Source organism: Haliotis rufescens, unplaced genomic scaffold, assembly GCF_023055435.1.
Source record: "Haliotis rufescens isolate VD_foot unplaced genomic scaffold, xgHalRufe1.0.p SCAF_4, whole genome shotgun sequence".
NCBI lineage: Eukaryota > Metazoa > Mollusca > Gastropoda > Lepetellida > Haliotidae > Haliotis > Haliotis rufescens.
In genome coordinates, this window is record NW_025964112.1 from 46123403 (window position 1) to 46143655 (window position 20253).

Below are 20253 nucleotides of genomic sequence, written 5' to 3' on the forward strand. Positions count from 1 at the left end.
TCTTAGAGGTGGAATTACGCTTCTAATTGCGTCTTTGACATTTTTATATTCACGCGATGAAAAATTTATGTGACCAGCGTTCAAGTTTATCTGCTCCACTGCGTTCGAGTGAGCTAAATGTTATGGGGAGAAAATCCCCCCAAGAGCTGAGATAGGGAGACGAGGCGGTAGCAGGGTGTTTTAAGGCATTTAGGGGGAAAATGGGACTCACTATCGTTTAGGAGACAACCATTTACGATCGCTAAATTAGGACGGAACATAAATCTCGGACCAGTCCGCTAAGCCTTATGAGACGGTTACCAGTATGGTTTTAAGGTAAATTTGCCGGAGCAAATTTGTTTCGATAAAACAGCCATACATACATAAATATGAGATAAAGGCTGATTTATATGATCTCAGGTTATAGCATTATAAACGATTGTCATTCTGCCTCAGTGAGTTTATGTTATGATTATATTATATTAAGGTAGGAGTCCTTTATGTAAAGGATAATAATAAAAAAGATAATATATTTAATACTTGTTAAAACATACATTAACGAATTATGCGTGTAAAGTTAAGATATGAAGTGTGTGTATAAAGTCATCGCATGGAAATGTAGTCAGTCATACGGGAAAGTTATGAAAAAGCATGTTATTGTTGCCATTTTATCATTTTTGACAAAGGATATCATCAAGGATAAATATTGTTGAATAACTATGATTTATCACTGAATTGTAAGATGGATGAAGTTACACACATAATATTCAAAATAATGAAAAAGGGTAGGATATATTTATGAATTTCAATATATATTTGAATCATTATCACCATGTAACGATATTTCTTTAACAAGAGCAGCTTCAGTGTACATTAATAAGCCACGTGTTGATTATCGTGGTAACTGAGAATTCTGAAGCTAGTTCTAAATTACACTGTCAACCCAAGACGAGAAATCAATGACAGTTTCACATATATAAAAAAATCAGAAATAACAAAATTCTAACTCTTGTGATAGATGTTATACGTTCCTAACATCCTGATATTGACATGACATTTGATTGACATTACTAAGAACACATGCAGTAAGGCCTATATAGTAGTGCAATTGAATTCATTTAACCGGAGGAAATTATCCAAAATAGGGAATTTCCCAGTCTAGATTTTTAACACATCGTTCGTCATTCTGTCCGACATTTAGCCAGTCGAAACCAAAACAAATGCAAGCGGCACAATCTAAATCTCATTAATCATTTACACTGTAAAAAAAACTCTCTAAGTGTTTAAACCTTCTTGCGCGGCTGACGCATCATTCTGTCAGTGCTGCGTCATTCATCTAATAGCACTGGCGATCACCGACTGGCATTAGATAGTTCTAGTTACGCGTTTATTGCCAACCTAGGACTCGCGACCAATACATCACTCAGTACGGAACTTACCTGCAACGCTTTGTCGCTGTTTGGAGTTCTGTCTTGATTCCTTCATCCATGGATATATCTCCTGTTTGATAGACGCATTCGGGTGAAGATTGTTCACCCCTGGTCCACAAGGAAGGGACGAGTTTTGCATACAGGAATTATTATACTGTGAATCGTTGTAATCTTGCATACATGTGTCCCCGTTAGCCTGACTCGCAGGGTTTTGCACTGCACAACTAGTAGAGCTGTAGTAGCCAGTCGACTCAGGACAGCCCGAGTTGTAGTTGAACGAATTGTCATACTTATATCCGCTTTCGGATGGGTAGAAACCTTGGTAAGACGGCATTTGTTCACAATAGCCTTTCTGCATCTTTCGAATTCCAAACTTTATTTCATTCTGAGGGGCAGCAGACATAGTTAAGCCCCAACTTATCACTGCATGTTACGACTCAACACTGTCACGTGACTCCGCGTCGACCAATCAGCGCCGACTCGCCTCTCGCTCTGTTTACAGTGATCTGCAAAGGAACACGTGGAGAGAGACATTTCAGTGCTATGAAATCGACATCAATTATTCTAAGACCATATAAATCAACGAAATTGCCCAGCCTGACAAAACTTGCCTTTAAATACCCTACCCTCTAGAAACGTAGGACAAATTCCCAGTCAGTCTTTGCGTAAGCTTCTAGTTAGGATTTTGAAAAGAGTTTTAAAAGTGAATTGTGTGATTTTTCGACACATTTGAGCTCAGTGGGGGTGAGCGTTACAAGTCTATTGTGGCAGAAAAAGGCAACTTGACCAGTCCAGTGGTCATTGTGTGTTGGTCAGTGTGTCCTAACTACGCATTCTTTAACTGGACAAGTGCTAAAGCGTGTGAGGTAAGAGTGTCTCAATTAAAACGAGGGTATTGACATAACACTTCTTATGTCGAGCCCATAAACCGCCTTTCCCGTTACACAGTAAACGCTACAGTCTTGAGTTTGTTAAATAGCTAGCATCTTCCCCTTCCTACGGGGCCACTGGAACAGACAACAATGTTTTAATGGGATTATGTACCTAATATTCCATTTACAATTATATCACAAAACTAAAGTAGAAATTAAAAAAACAAAATTAAAATTTTTCTGTCAAAACTTTCATCAGCGGAAACAACGACATTAAGGTAATAAATATTTAGTATTTAATTATTATTTTCATTATGTTATTATTTTGTGTTGTGCATGATGATTCTTATGGCTATAGAAGAGCGAAGTGATAATTATGTGATTGTCACATTAAATTTGCAGCCGAAATAATTCGACCCATTTGTTGCATGGTATAGTTAAATTATCATATGCACAATAGTCTAACGTCATTGCTTCTCGTTATCATTGCATCTGCCTGTATTATACAATGCATGTTGAATGTTTCGACAGCCTAAGGCTGCAGTGTCAACTCTCGAAGCAGACATCCTTATGAATTTGAAAAATATGCAAACAAAAGAAGGATCGAGAAAATTTTAATTTTTGAGTGACTTTCAATGTTTCGGAAGTTCCGCATAAAACTTAGCTTACGGGCGATAAAATTTGAATTTTTGCCATATCTGTTTAATTACACAATTTAAAACTTGATTAAAAATGCTTTCATGTTAAAAGCCACGTCGTCGCTGCAAATCACCGATTGTATTTAACATGCGCCGAATTGTGATCGGCAATTATGATCGTGTTTTGTCAACGCTGGAAGAAATACGACCTGGGAATATGTGCTCATTGCGTTATGTGAAACTGGTGAAATTTTCCAAAGTCACTAAAACCTCCCGTATTACGTCCTCTGATTGCAGTAATGTCCTATTTATTTTCATAGAACATTTCAAATATTTTTTAAAATATGCATTAGACTGGTGCCGTTTTATATCTTTATCTGTTTGTTTTCTGTTCGAAGTACCTATTTTATTGAATAAAAATAAAATCATTTATTATCGTAAACAATCATAACTGAATTTTCGGTAAAACTGTTCATTGCATGCGATTTGTTATTGAAAATAAATATTTTATATAAATATAATGTACGTATTTTAATTGACAAAATCCATCATGAATGTAAGTCCGTTCACAACCGACAACTATCGAACGCTAATTCTGTTAACAAAACAATCACTTTGAATAATATTGATTTATCCATGCTACAAACATTGTTTATAAACACACATTATCCCATAAACTTGTTAAACTTGACACATCATTCATTAAAAAGTAAATTCACTGAACTAAAGAACACATCATCCTTTGCATTTAATGCTGAATTTTATTTATTGGCGTTTTTACACTCACTGAGACGTTTATCTCCTGTAAGCATTAAACATCAACACGAGTATTGTTGTTGCAAACTTGTAATATAAACACAAGGAGCGATGTTTCTGTCACTTTTTTAAAGCTATGAGTAATAAATACTATTTTATGCCTACCAAAATGCTGGCAAATAAGTTCTAACAAAGGCACACCAGTTTATTCACTCAGAGTCTACTAACACAATATTTTGTAAAATAACTTCATTTGCCTGTAATTTGAGGCATTTTTTGCCTTCTTGAAAACCACTAAACCTTTTCTTCCGCGAACCTGTTATATCCAGGCCCTTAATGCAAAATACATACGTTCACGAAAAAATCATTTCCGAAACATGAAACTTTGAGTATAAAAAACACCATCCCAACTGACTTGATACGAAAAACATGTGCCTAGGGGAATACGGAGTGTTTTCTTTGAACGTGTTCAGACAAAGTAGCCTTTGTCATTTGGGATTAAAATATGACATATTAATCCGATAAACTGTCTCCCCATATAGCTCTGGGCAATAAAACAGTTGGTAACAAAATTGTCTCATTGTTTGTCTATATAGGATAGGGGAAATATCCAATTCATAGCAAGGGAACGAACAGCTTGTGTTTTCTTTATCCCAGGAAGATACACCGATTTATATCTCCTATATCTCTTAATGTACACACTTGCCTTTCATGAAATCGACACGTGTACATTTCAGTTGTATGTGACATTAATTCTGTGACACTGTGTATGTGATATAAGAATCAGCGTATGTAAATGAAACTTAATTATTATGAGAGTTTTACAACATTTCCCTTTGAAACTAATTATTTCATGGGGTTAAAGTTTGATTTTTTGTCACAAATATCTGATACTGTATATCTTATAAATCAATCATTGATAGTAGAAATATACACAGGTGAACGGGAAAGTAAATATACATATGCACTACAGGATTAATCCATGTGTTCCAAATGTTATGAAACGATTATTAATTATTCATCAGCAATATTAACTTGAATGTGAATACTATATTCTTCGTCAATGACCCGCAAAAAGTACAACGTAATATAATGATCGACCGCTAATTTTTAATGATTTGAATGATCATAGTTTATTTGGCTCAATTTATGTACACAATGGTGTTAGTAATATCTATATTAGCCAAATACCAGAAAACTATAATTACCAGTTGATACAAGTATTATGACATCAACTCGTGGGTAGGTAATTAAAACACACACACACACACACACACACACACACACACACACACACACACACATGCTTTTCTGAAAATCATTATCACTCGTCTTACTTTCAAGCCTATCTTCCCCATGATTAGCATTACTGGTAACAACAAATTTAATCATGATGAAAACATATATCTTTTTCCCTTTTGCCGCATCCTTGTCAATTTCGTCAATGTCAACATCATGAATATCACATACCACATATCACATTTTTTTGGAAACAAAAATTACATATCAAATCCATTTCAATTCCCTGAATTTCAAAGATGGGTCATGTTATGGAAAATAGTTTTAAGATTCACGAACAATATATAAATACTATTCATCTTGAATATATTTGAAAACATATATCCCACTGGCATATACCATGTTCCAGATGGGCAGACTTTAAATAGACATATGTGTCCAAAGTCTAGTCCCAGGCGGTGTATCAAATTATAATCTGTCATTGAAATCTTAAACAAAGATGGCCTCTTGACTACTGACACGGAGCGAAACGAATCGGTGATGGATGGCCACGCCTTGGTCACTGCAGAGTGGACAGTGTCCAGAAGGCCGAAGACGCAGGCAGGGGGGCGGGGCGAAGTGGAGAGCAAGCGTTGGGGGTTCGAGAGAGGGGTAGGCATCGCTAGGAGCAATGGCAACATCTGCTTTTGTGTCCAGAGGAGTTAAAACTATTAGCTTGAATCGTGTTTAAATAAAGTGTTGGGCACGGGGTAGCATTTTTTATTACCATACTTTACCAGTGAAAGAAAATAGACAATACATTTCAATGAAATCGATATGATGTGCACGTGTAAAGTAGCATGTATCGATATTTCCGTGCAGTGGATTCGGATTCAAGTTCATGAATATTCATACATCAGTTTACTTGTGCTGCTTCTATGAATATGCATTACGCTGGTTTATTTACAAAGATGATTGGAAAAGGATTTGGGTTGACGTAATTTAGTGTTTGTAAGATGGAAGCCTGCACATAATATTATACATTTAGTTTCAAAGTTGCCCTTGCGGAGTTATACGCATGTGTATTGAAGGTACCAGTATGTATATGGATTGTACGTTATTAGGTGATAATACAAATCTTAACTAGAACTGGGAAAGCAAACGACCTCTCCAAATGTACATTACTAATTCACGCAGTTCCATCGTGATATGATTATGGGTTATAATAAGATACAGTTTTACAATTTAAACTACGCAGATATATATTTTTAACAACGAATGCCATTCTTTGTTTAAATACACAGAGGCCACATCATTATTCAGACTCGTGAAATTCTACACTTCAAGCGTTAACGTTTTCAATATCTCAAACTGTTAAACTTAAAACGAATGCTGTGTAATTTTCTCTGCTTTTTGAAACAACTAATAAATCATTCTAACACTTCAACAATTAAACTTTTTTTTAAATATCTGTAACGGATACCGTGCAGGTATGTTTACGGTAATTCTTTTTTTTTTATAAAAGCGAGGAATTATTGAAGATCGGAAATCTGCACCTAAGTATTTAATGGACTCGACTTGTATTTTCCTAAGTGTATATTTTCGACGGCTTCGAGTATGAAAAGTCGTGCGTGATTGTACGCCAAAGTACAAACGTGGACACGATCAAATCGCGCCGTATCACACACGCGCGAACACAAAAAGACCGCGTTTGACAAAATAATAAACCTTAATGGACGCTCTAACATGGGTACACCAAATGGAATGGAACAAACGGATTAATTTGCTCCAGATGAAGCTAGGACGAGAAGTATCTATTTTGACAGACGAAAGGGTAGAAATTATATTAGGGAAACAAAAACGATAAATCTAATATTACAGATACCTTGTTTTCTAATTAAAACGCACTTTGTCTCAATTTTCTGTCTGGTACCCTGAAATTTTCGAAGAACAAAGTGAAGATTAACGGAGTCAGAACATCGGAGGATATCACTCTGGGCCTTACGCTCTATCCGTCATTGAGGGCTAATGTTAGCCCATAAATCACTGCTTTGGCGCTTGCATGCATGTCATCGCATATCGCGGGGGACGGGACTTGACGGGAGGGGCGGTTGAGGTGGGAGGGAGGGGTACTACATTCCTAAGACAAAGGCTGATCGGCAACTGTGACACGAAGTTTATTGTAACGCTGGTATATTTTCAAGTTTTAGAACTATCAATATTGACTGTCAGTGGTTGATTCAGTGGACCTTCTCACTGGTTTTATAGTTGATGGGTGTTAAAGATTAAGTGCTTAAGCATTAACGTGTTTATTGGACTCTGATGTGTTCTTTATTCTTTTACACGATATAACTAAATTGCATCGTATAAGGAGTATATATATATAGAGAGAGAGAGAGAAAATAGTTTTGTAAGGACTCCTGTACAACAACGCGACGTACCAAGTAGAGCATCATATCACGATGTCCAGGAGCCACCTCATGGGTTAAGAGAGAACGCAGGTCCAAAATACTTAGATTCATTTAAAATATATCAACCGTCCGGTAGAGCGAGAAAGAGAAAAACGGGGAAAGATAAGAGAGGAGGAAAGAGAAAGAAAGCGAAGAGGTTGAACAATAAACATAGACATATCAAGAACAACACCTTTGTCGAGGGTAAGCTGTGAAGGCTGTCGATAGAGAGAAAGAGGGAAGGGGTGATTGTTGTTTGAAGATTCTAAGAATAGAGCGAGAGCAGGATAAACGATACAGGGACAAACGAGAGAGAGAGAGAGAGAGAGAGAGAGAGAGAGAGAGAGAGAGAGAGAGAGAGCGAGCGAGAGAGAGAGAGAGAGAGAGAGAGAGAGAGTAGTCCGATCGATACCCATTGTTGTGTTTCTATTTATCAGTTGTGGCAACGTTTCCTTGAGCATATTACGTGGAAGCTATTACCGTCTGAGGAGAAAGACAGGACGTGATTTCAGAGTTTACATACAAGGTTTCCCTATTAGGTGAACATATATTTATATACATTAATAAATAACATATTTAATTTTATTTAATTTTATTTAATATATATACATGGGTATATCAAGGACGAAACCTATACAGGCAGTGGTAACGAATGTTCACCTGTCAGAAACAATGACAAGAGGGAAAGACATGGTTACATATAAAGAAAATTGATTTTTACAAGCCTTGAAACTTTATTTTTGGGAACAACACATATTGTATCAAGAAGAAAAACAACATAATAATCTATATCGATAGACTATTCCAAAAGACTATGAACGAGAGATGGTTATGTGAAAAGATAACACTTAGGGGGGGACGAGCTTCTCTCTATCCATCACACGCTATCATGGACAGGACACAAGTTACCCGCACTGAAGGGGATGTCGGGGAATAACACCCTGTCACATGGTGTGGGTAGGGCTATGATTGCAGGGTACAGCTAGACACACACGGGGGTGGGGGATTAGTGGAGAGGGGTCGGGCTCTCGGGGGTGGGTGGGGATGAAGGGAAGGGTTTCAGGTAACTATCAATGACGCAACGCTAGGTTTCATATTCGCAAGTGAAATCTTTAATTTGAGAAAACAAGCATGTTATCACCTAAGACAATTAATCGCTCCAACCGGTGAAATTCCGCACACAAATTGAATCCGACCCAGTCTGACTCGAGCCAATTAAATCATTGTGAAAGTAGAACGCGGTCTCTGTTTCATCTCGCTGTTCTCAGCTAGAAGCCTAGCTTGGCTTGCCAATTATCTCATTAGGGTTCGATGGTTACACCAACTTCAACACGGGACTGACAGTCTGTATGATTGATCGTTCGTAATGACCACTGTCCACTGGTGGTCATCCTCTGAGGAAAATGCTGCAGCCCAAGACCAAATATGTCCAAAGTTTCTCATCCTGGATGCACCCCGGTTCTTTGTTGGCTATGTTTTGTATTATAAGACAGAGGACAATGCGAAGATTTTTCAGACTAAAAGGTGAAAAGGCATCTTGACTTTGATCCTTGCCGACAGGTGGGAAAGTCCCACCTAGACTTGCTTTGCTTTGGTTTTGTTCTGTATAATTTAATAATAGTCACTTTGTGTTAAATGGTCGGTTTTGCTTTAACATGCCGACTTTACACTTAAGTGGTATTTAAAAGAATCGAACCTTTCAAAGGGGCTTTCGTCAGCAAGAACAGTATAGCACCATAGTTTGGACAAGCGGTTTCAACTTGTCGTATCATCGCTTTCTAGTTTTTACATTGAACTTTTAAATGCAGAGCATCCTTTGATCACTGTGCGTTGAATGGACAAAATATAATAAATATGAGAATTTATTCATGCGTATATAAATTTAACATTGGTTGAAAGCAAACCCGACAGAAGTTCGCTAAAATAGTTGAGATTTAATTTGACAGACCAAACTGACGTATTACTTTCGGCTTTTCGTTGAGTAAACAACACATTGAAAAGAGTGGACGATTTCTCAATAAATTGAAGCCATGAAACATTGCATGACAGGGAGCCCATTCAATGGCCTCTTCTTACAAACACTGTGGAATTTATTATAAAAAAAGTCAACATTTGGACTCGGATATTATTATCTGGCCTCCTCATTTTCATCATAAATTTTCAAATTTGGAATTTTAATTCCAAAACAACCCGTCTTTGTGGCTTCGCGCCTTTATCCCGACGTTTTTTATATTGACTTAAGCTTTGACGCTCACAACATGAAATACTTTGTTAATGAACATAGCAGACTCTGCCAGTATGTGGTAATAGATAAAGTAATGCTAGCGCGTTCAAATGCTGTTTATATTAACATAGTAAGTTTGAACCATAAAATTAGATATGTATCTAAACCATGTATAGGCAAACAGGAAAACAGAATTCGGTACCAAGCAAGGAAATAGACCGTACACGAAAACAAGAGTATTTGTTGAGAGATATGAACAGGTTAGGTTTTGTAATTCCTTAACTTCTTAATTCCTTGAGAGTTTCTTCCAAATTTCTTTTTTTCTGGAACAATTATGGATGTGTTACTAATGCTTATGTATACCAATAGGTTACACCCACAAAATAAAACACATGCTTTAAAGACTGTCTGGTCCAGATACGATTTTTTACACACCGCCGTCATCAAACATGGTGTCGTTGTACAACACAACCTTGGGGCTACGACTGTCTATGTTAAGGTATGGGAGTAAGGATCACCTTAGCGCTAAGGTCGCTTTGTACAACGGTACCCTAGACTATTGCTGAGAGCGGCTTAAACAACAAACATGTATTCAAACACGAGCTCTTAAATTATTAAGATTATATAAATTCAATCAATTTACTATTTCTTTCCGACATTTTAACCTGGGCGACCTATGACCCAAATTTGGACATACATGAGCCGAGTAAACAGATTATTATCAACAAATAATTGTGTTGGTAGGGGCTTGATTCGCAATGTCCATAACAAGCAATATAAATCACAATTTTCTTTTTATTTCAGAGACGTTAACGCAACTCAACTCATTCCTTGTTTCGGACTCTTAAACGTGAACGACCTATGACCCAAATGTGGACATATGACGTCACTGAGCCGAGTAAACAGATTATTATAAACAAATAATAGTATTGGTCGGGGGCTTAATTCGCAATGTCCGTCACAAGCACATTAACACCCCGCATTAGACGATCAACGCCAACGCCGTGTCGTGCATTATGATAAATGACCTGGGTAATCACATTTCTTCCTTTTACAAATATACCGTCATACCGACTGGGGATCTCTGTTTGTTTATCGGGATCGGGTTGTGCGTGTATATTATCTTAGTAGGGGTATTTACCCATTGTTCGTTTTGCTTGCAAATGAAGGGAAAACACAATCATGAAGTGTATTTAAAGAACCACTTCTCACTCTGGGTTCATGAAAGAGTAAGATTTACGAGGGGCTGTAGAGTGTCAGTTGTTGTCATATTGACATTTTCCGCAACGAAAGTCGGTATGTTGATGGTTGTTTCTTTCACTCAGTATGAAATTGCTTCCTTGACTATTGACGAGGATCTTCCAGTTTAACAATTAAACAGATCGTTATGATACAATTAAGAATACTAAGGAAAGTATATAATGTTAATTTTTTTAGATAGGAATAGAAATAAACAAGATGTATGACGTTGAATACCGTGCAAAGTATTTGCATGAAATATACAACTGTCAGTCAGTAATGTGTCACTCACATATCATGTAGATGTCAGTCAGGGCGATACATAAGAGTTGAGGCATAAAATGAATGCAGCATGCATATCTAATTAGCTTCTTCAAAGGGAAACTTACATACTTGTCTCTTCTCTAACGTGGGATGAGACAGGCTAAAGAAAACACAGTTTTATGTCTGAAAGAGGCACCACTGATGTCTATAATGTCTACAGTTTTACACAAGTCAACCATTATTCTTGACGTTCCATTTTCGTTAAAAGAAAAAGAAGTGGTATAAATAACAGACAATTGTTTTTGACGAAGTTCAGTCCAGTATTCACCATCTGCACCATGATGCCTTATCTCTACCTAATTGGTTCACATTTCACCACCACCTGGTGTCATTGTGATATCAGTGGTGAGTAGGATTTATGAATTCGATTAAGTTTCGTTTTGACTTTGTTCGTTTAATGGGGCGGATATATAAGTGTGATTACCTTTAATTATCGTTTTAGTGAGTGAGTTGGATTTAACGTCGCTTTGAACATTATATTATTCGAGTTATATCGCGACACGTCAGCTTACTGTGGGATGAAAGCCCGAAGTGATGCAGGTCTTGGACGTTTACCACTTTGGTTAAATCCACGAAAATGGGTATGAGACTGAAAGTATCATTTTAAACACCCTTTCTGAGCAGTTTATAGCACAATGTGTCAGCCCAATGTGGGAGTGAGGCCCAAACGGACACATGTCTCAGACGTTTGATACACAACGTAACAAAATGAGTAGGATTTATTGTGATAGTGATAATAAATAAAAGCAAATAGAAGCGCCAAAAACAATTCCATTAATCATGATAAATCTCTACTAAACGTACAGTCCATTGTACGATTCCGACAATATCGCGAGCATGTTTATGAACCACGATCAAATATTCATACCACCAGGTGTTCGCGAAAGGATGATCGTAGCCTGTAGCACGCATATGATACACTCGCAATCGTACAACGCACTGAGCTTTTAGCAGCGATTTCTTGTTATAATGGATAGGGTTTTGTCGCTTTTATGTACGTATAAAACCTGTAATTATAGGTTTAAAAGGGTACACATTGTACCACAATGTATATGATATATTTTGTATAAATGCAAATGTAAATATTTCAGCATTCACGGAAATGATGTTGCATTGGGATAGCTAGATGTGTTAGCGCCCCGCTGGCTTGCTGATTGTGTCTGAATGCCTAACAGTGACTGACGGACTGTGAAAAGGCCATTGCTATTCACAACGTCTATACAAAGACTAGTTGACATTTCAAAGTTGTAAATTGCACTACGACTTGAGAAGGGGATGAAATGAACAAATCATGTTGTCGGGAACAAACTTGATATACCACGTAATTACCCGCATCTAATTCACTTTAAAAGTGTTTAATCGACATCAAATTCATTTTTTTTCCTGAGTGTAGGATATGACACTCAATTAAACAAAACGCAATGCCTCGTAATTGACAACATTTATGACGATCGTTATGTGAATGTTGAAATATGTCCATATTGAGCAAAGCGTTACAATTTCTTAAATTATCAGGATTCAGCGTAAAGTATTCAAGAGGTTATAACGACCATATCAAATATATATTGGGGCATATATAACAGTAGAATGACAGTTATATGCTTATATACGTAAATAACACATTGCATCTAATACATATGTGTAAACAGTTACTAATAAATAAGATGGATTTCTGTATTTCTGTAAAATTTCACTCGAAGTTAATGTTCAGCGCGTTATTTTTTTGTGGTCAACTATACCGGATGTAAAAGCAATGCTCCGTCAAAGGAAACCTTTTAAGCATACACTTAAAGCTTTGGTAGAGATATGTTAAAAAGTCTAGGCAGGGTACACTAGACTAAATCCCTTGGAAGTCTCTAAATACCTGTTGTCCCGAGATTCACACCTTTTCCCATTCATATAAAAAGGACTGGGAATTACAAACAAGCAATTCAGAATGTTCCTATCAATCTATCTGAAATATACACACTATAACCACCCCGATATAACGCGATTTCACTTTCAGACCCTTGAAACACCCGAAAATAATTACTCATCTAAATCGTTACTTCAATGAGTATAACGAGTATATAGTTATTTAAACAAATCAATTTCATTTACGTTAAAAGGTATCTTATGTATATACCTTCAACACGGTATAGCGAAGCGGGTGTGTATTTATCTGATAGTTTCGCGCCACACTTCGGCGAATAACACCGCGCTGGTTTGATCTTTCAAAACCAGCAATTTGATTGACATGTTGTCATTTCAGCGACTCGACGCGAGTAGATTGTGACAATGATAAAATCATTCTACTCCATACTCTTGTATTAGAGAAATCTAGTTGATACGTGTTTTCGTAGTTTTTTCGAAATATCAGAGACAGAGCTCAGCAGGGGTTGGTCTTGAATTCGCCCCCTACTCGGGATTTTATCACTAAATAGTGCACATTTCAGGATATATCGGAAATATGATGGAAAATGTTTCCGATTTCGACATTTCAAGTTTTTCATATCTGACAAAACCAGATTGGTAACTACTTCAAATAAAATTCCACGTTGAATCTTTCATAACAGATTTAGCTGAAGCCTTTAAACGTCGTTATTTACATTAATATGTGGTGTTGAGCATGTTTGGGGTGAAATGGGGTTTAATGTCGCGTTCAAGATTATTGCACTTATATAGCGACCTGCATGCACGTGTGTGTGTGTGTTCGTGAGTGTGTATGTGTGTGTGTTTGTGGCTATTGTCGGTTTCAGAGTGCTAGTCCACTGAGATACCACGGATAGCCCACTCAGACACAGTGTATTGACTCCGAGCCGACCAGTCCTGGTTTTATTCCCTTAATGCCGAGCTCCAGGCAGGGCAACAACAAGTACCATCTTTTAAAGTCTATTTTTGGTATGACGCAGGCCAGGATCGAATCACCGACCTTCCGCTCGCCGGGCAGACGCCCAATCCACTTGGTCACTGCTGCCTTATATAATACAGTAAAATACGGTTATAACGAACTCAAAGGGACCACTAATTTTAGTTCGTTATAACCGTAGTTCGTTATAATCATATACACAGCTTTACTACAGCAAATTTTAGGGACAAAAAATAAGTTCGTTATATCCGTCAGTTCCTTATAAGCGTGTTCGTTATAAACGTAGTTTACTGTATATGCATGTGTCTGTGTGTGTGTGCGTGTGTGTGTGTGTGTGTGTGTGTGTGTGTGTGCGTGTGTGGATGTGTGTGTGTGCACACAATAAACATGGTATTCGTTGTAATACAAGAAATACGTTAACGTCTTTCTGTTCATCACACTTCATCTGTATATAATTACGAAACATCAAAACAAGAAAGTATGACCCCAGCAACATATCGATCCCATCCACCAACCCCTTGAAGTTGCAGCTATCTATATAAGTAAAACGCTTTTATCCAATTTGAAGTATGACCCAACCATCGATCGCTATCTTTCTTACATCTAACTCGCCAACACAAAAGTAGATTTCTTTATGTCGGATTTCCTGTTCCGTTGATCGTCGGACTGTCATTATTTTCCGCTTACGACACACCCTAAAGTGGTTTTGACACCTTTTTGCAGTCACCTCATCAATTGTATGTCCACCAGGCGACAGAACAGTTGTTGGGTTGGCTTAGAAGAGTCGGAGGTCACGAAATAGGCTCGGAGGTGGCAGGGACCATTATTTCCTAATTATACCGCTACCGAGAAATGATAATACGACCTGTTAGACACGATGGCACTGACATTGTCGACCGCGGTGACTATTTGGGGCATTCGACTATTGCAATAGTATTGTACTAGTAATAATAGTTGCGATTTATTCCTGGCTCACCAACTCCTTTGATGCATTGCAGTTCTTAAAAACAGAATAAGACAAGTTCTCATTGACCAATTCTGCCGAAAATGGTACGCTTCCATAGAACATTCGTCAAAAGGGTGCTGCAAAATATCAATAAAGACCCTAGTACAAGAGCCCTATTTGAGTGAGTGAGTATGGTTTTACGCCACTTTCAGCAATATTCCAGCAATATCACGATGGGGGACACCCGAAATGTGCTTCGCACATTGTACCCATGTCAAGAATTGAACCCGGGTCTTCGGCGTGACGAGCGAACGCTTTAACCACTAGGCTACCCGACATCCCCAAACCCTATTTGAAATTTCTCTACTGTAGAGATCGTAATTGTATCATAAGACTAGGAACCTGTAACAACTGTTTGTAAATATGAAGAGGGAGGTGGAGAACAATACCATATATAACACCTAGTGTGCGAACACCTGGTGTCCAATGATTTTCAGTGATCCATTCATTATTTGTCACCTCTATTTTGCCTTTTACACTCAGTGGAATTTATTTTGTCCGATGATCGAGACTGGTTCTTTATCGTTGACGTTTAATAGTATATTGGAAAGATCAGTTTGGCCACGGAATGTACGAGCCGTTGTTCTAGCTGTCACTTTATAAGAGTGAGTGAGTGAGTGAGTGAGTGAGTGAGTGAGTTGGGTTTAACGCCTCTTTTAACAGTATTCCAGTTATATCGCGGCGTGTCAGCTTAATGTGGGAGAAAAGCCCGAAGTGATGCACGTCTCAGACGTTTACCACTTCGGTGAAACACACGAGCACGGGTATGGTGCTGACAAACCTAGAAACATAATCGGGGTGAACCGGGATTCGAACCCACAATCATAGGTTTCTGGCGTACCCAAGGGACGCAACTCTGCACAGCAAGCTTATGTATTGTGTTATGTTAATGTCATCCTATGTTATATCATGTCATTTTAATGTATCTTGATATTGTATGAAAATAAACGTCTCTGAATCGAAACACATACCGTTTTCATGTTTTTTTCTTGTTTAACGCTGCACTCAGCAATATTCCAGCTATATGACGGCGGCCTGTAAATTATGTCTTGACCAGGTAATTGATACCGTGAGCAACGACCCCTCCGTAAAAAGCTCAGCGCCACCCTTCTCATTTTTCTTATATTTCAATGTCCATATATTCTTTCCACACATGACACAGATTTCATTTTGTATAGGCTTAAGATACAATCGATGCCATAAATTCAGTACAAGAACGTGGATATTCCTCCAAATAATTGGAATTCCGTGGCCACTTCAGAAGATGCAAAGACGAAAATGAAGCAATTTCAAAGGTCGATAACTATTACCATGAAACAAAACATGTCAACAAACAAGTAAACAAACAAACACCTGTTTGGGTTCTGTATCTCGAAAGAAGTATGCAACTTTGTGTACAAAGATAAATACGTTTCATCAGAATAGTAATAGGAGATACTATTTAACATGGAAATATACAGCAAGCGGCGCTAAATTTCTTTCAAGGTGTTGAGTATTGCAACAGTCTGATTAGTATTTTTGTGTCCTGGCATAATTCTAAATGATCTTCACAAACTATACAGAGCTCCATATAAACTGCGTCTTTACGTAAAATAAATCATTACCCAAATACTTTTGAATAGCTTGCGTTCAAATATTCATGAACAATGTCAAAAGCCCAATGATATTGCAATACTCTGCTTAAACTTCCCAATGAATCCCTTTCAGTATATATTTATAGATCTATATGAATCTTATTTGACTGATCAAACATGAACTCCTCTGCAGTGAATAATGCATACAAATGTGCTATGTATCGCTTATTGTTAATAAGACAGGAATGTCGCTGTTGGGAGTTTTGAACAGTTTGAGGAGAATTATTTACAAAATGTCTATTCATCGGTGTGGAAATACCCCAGGAATGTAAACATATACTGTTTGTTTGTTTGTTTGTTGTTTAACGCCGCACTCAGCAATATTACAGCTATATGACGGTTGTCTGGAAATAATCCAGTCTGGACCAGGCAATCCAGTGATTGACATCATGAGCATCGATCCACGCAACTGGAATCGATGACATGCATCAACCAAGTCAGCGAGCCTGACCACCCGACCCCGTTAGTCGCCTCTTACGACAAGCATAGTCGCCTGTTACGGCAAGCATGGGTTGCTGAAGACCTATTCTATCCCGGGTCTTCACGGGTGTAAACATATACTGAATAACCAAGGACAACTATCAATGCCCAGTGTGAACAACTTGTGAGTCAATACTCAATGGCTCAAAACAATATCTGGAACCCTAGATTTTACCTTCCGAGGTGGTTCAATGAGTTGATCTGATTAAAATATGGTATGCAGCCTTAAGCCGGTTTAGAATAGATACCAATATGTCTTCTTGTAACGGTTAATCGTTCACCTGTCATACATAATTACGTACCATGTTCACACTATTCAAGCTTGCTTGATAACGGTACATATAAGGATCTATACCTATACGCAGCCAATATAGTATATTAAAGAAGTTGTTATCCATATATTGTGTCTACTTTGTTTACCAATATGTCTCTTTTTATTACAAAACGAATGGCGACTTATTAATATTGAATATTAGAATATTAAGATATTGATAATGAAGATAGAGAGACAATATCTTTAGATTTCTGTCTTTCCATATTTAAATATATTGTACACTCGAATTGCAAGTACTTTTGCTGAGTATGAAGGGGAATATATATATATATATATATATATATATATATATATATATATATATATATATATATATATATATATCTTGAGTAATTATGAACTACCAGTTTGCAAAAGCCTGTCAGCGACCTGGTATTATCGATAGTCAAGCGCGATATCGATGTCAACTATCGATATCTTAATTTGTCACCGGTATATTGTAGGACCGAATATCGAACAATTGCAGTGTATCATACAGATTAATCGCTACTCCCCTCGTGTAGGTATGACAACCAGTGGGAGCTGGAGGCATAGGTATCGACAGACTTCACTTCTTACTGTGTGGGAAAAGAAATCGACAACGCTATGTTCACCGTACATCAATGGAAGCCTAATGTTGACGTAATAAGATTGTCTACAAATGGAGATCATACTAACAAAGAAACAAAGGCAGTATAAATAAAGAAAGAAAGAAATGCGACACAATCTATCCATAATCATAAGAAATCTCTCGAGAATACGATTCCTGTTTATGAATCACTTATCAACAAGTAATGATACCAGGTGTTCGCGAAAAGATGAGCATACTCTGCCCCGCCGGTGGCACCTGTCTCAAACACATGCAATGGCAAGTCAATTGCTCACCTGAAACGACGTCCGAAATATCACTAGCTTTCTGAAGGAATTGTGTACCTACATATTATCACCATTTCGCGAACACACGTATTTACAATGATCCATTCATTTAATGTTTGACACTATTTTGTCGTTTAAGCCTTATGGAAACTGTTTCGGCACATGTTCGAAACTGATTATTCTCTGACGTTGACATGTTGGAATGATATAACGGTATCAGCACCGTTATGACACGTGGGTTCGGATAGAGGGATGATGGTAGGACAATTTGAATAAAGTGGTTCCGGTCATTTTTAGCAGGACAAGCAGCCGGCACTGCTTTCATCATTTACCATTAATATAGTTCAATACAGATTCAAGTCAGTGTATTCTCTGTGAATTATGGGGCGGTCGGGTAACCTAGTGGTTAAAGCGTTCGCTCGTCACGCCGAAGACCCGGGTTCGATTCCCGGCATGGGTACAATGTGTGAAGCCCATTTCTGGTGTCCCCCGCCGTGATATTGCTGGAATATCGCTAAAAGCGGCGTAAAACCATATTCACTCACTCACTCACTCACTCACTCTGTGAATTAGGTTAACTCGGTTATTGATACTATTTCAATTGTATCAAGGCGAGGTTTGAACAACGGTATGTGACTATCTACTCGTATTCAGTGAGCGAGTTTGGTTTACCGCCGCTGTGAGGAGTGTTTAAGTAATATCACGCCGTGCTAGGTCACAGGTCATTGCCCCGCGGGATTCTGGCTTAAAGCAGGTCATCGGCAGCAAATGCTGGTCATAAAAGCGACTAAATGGATCGGGTGGTCAGGCGACTTGGTTGATTGTGTGTCATCGTACTCGGACAGAGTAGATCGTTGCTCACAATATCGACCACCGGATTGTTTGTTATAGGCGCGAATTTTACCGGCTTCGTCATATAGCTGGGGTATTGCTGAGTGCAGCGTTAATCAACAAATTAACACATGTCATAGACAATGCCAATTTAATGTCCACGTATGGTAGACAGATCAAGATCGGAATGAATCTGAAATTGGAACTGATCACAGGATCCTGACCACAGCTAAGGGACACAACTCCACAAATCGCATTGCAGCTGAAGAGCCCCCTGGCGGCCGTGTCCTATACCCCTCGTCAGTTTTTGTGTTTGTTTTGTTTGTTTGTTGTTTAACGCCGCATTCAGCAATATTCCAGCGGTCTGTTACGAATCCTAACTATATGATGAACATGTGTTTATGAATCACTATTAAGTAGTGGATAAACGATATTTCACTGTCATGTTCACTATACTCCTTTGAATTGCGGCAATACCACTTGTGGTTGTTCCCTGTGAATGAATATAGTCAAAGCGTACATTTAATGGAATATTCAGTTGAGCAACATTCAACCTAGCCAGAGGCCCGGGTATCCCATGTATCCCTCGCTCCGATTATTATCATTGGTTCGTCAGCTTCATACCCTTTGTTTGTTTGTTTTATGTTTAACGCCGCATTCAGCAATATTCCAGCCGACGGCGGTCTGTTAATATTCGAATCTGGACCAGACAATCTCAAGTGATTAATATCATGAGCATGCAATTGAGATACGATGACGTTCAATCAACCAAGTCAGCAAATCTGACCGTTGGTGGTTTTTCAGAGAAATAAAACTGAAAACTGAACCAGCAATGTTTTAAGTGGGCTCTTACGACCAGCATCAGTTGCTAGGTACCTGTATTCTTAGCCGGAATCCTCTGTGGTCCCTCATCAGTTGCTGTGAATGATGTAAACGTCATATCCCATGTTACGAGATACTACACAAAAATATTACCTCTCAAATTGTACAAAAATCCGACAATAATTATATATGGTAATGTATACATCTATTAAAATACGTGATCAAATTAGAGAAACAAAAAGAAACATTTGATGACTGACCTAACGGTAAAGTGTTCAACGCTATAACCGACAAAAGCCTACTAAGACAAATA

At 38.0% G+C, this 20253-nt stretch overlaps 1 protein-coding gene across 4 annotated transcripts in view; it reads right to left on the reverse strand.

Annotated features, from left to right (window-relative positions):
* Positions 1–20253, reverse strand: part of LOC124152064 (homeobox protein HOX3-like) — a 125793-nt gene that overhangs the window by 7841 nt on the left and 97699 nt on the right. For all 4 annotated transcript variants that reach the window (XM_046524811.2, XM_046524818.2, XM_046524827.2 and 1 more), the window contains one exon: positions 1419–1915. In XM_046524811.2, the coding sequence (XP_046380767.1) occupies positions 1419–1812 (394 nt within the window). In that variant the 5' untranslated portion in view covers positions 1813–1915. The remainder of the gene's footprint in view (positions 1–1418; positions 1916–20253) is intronic.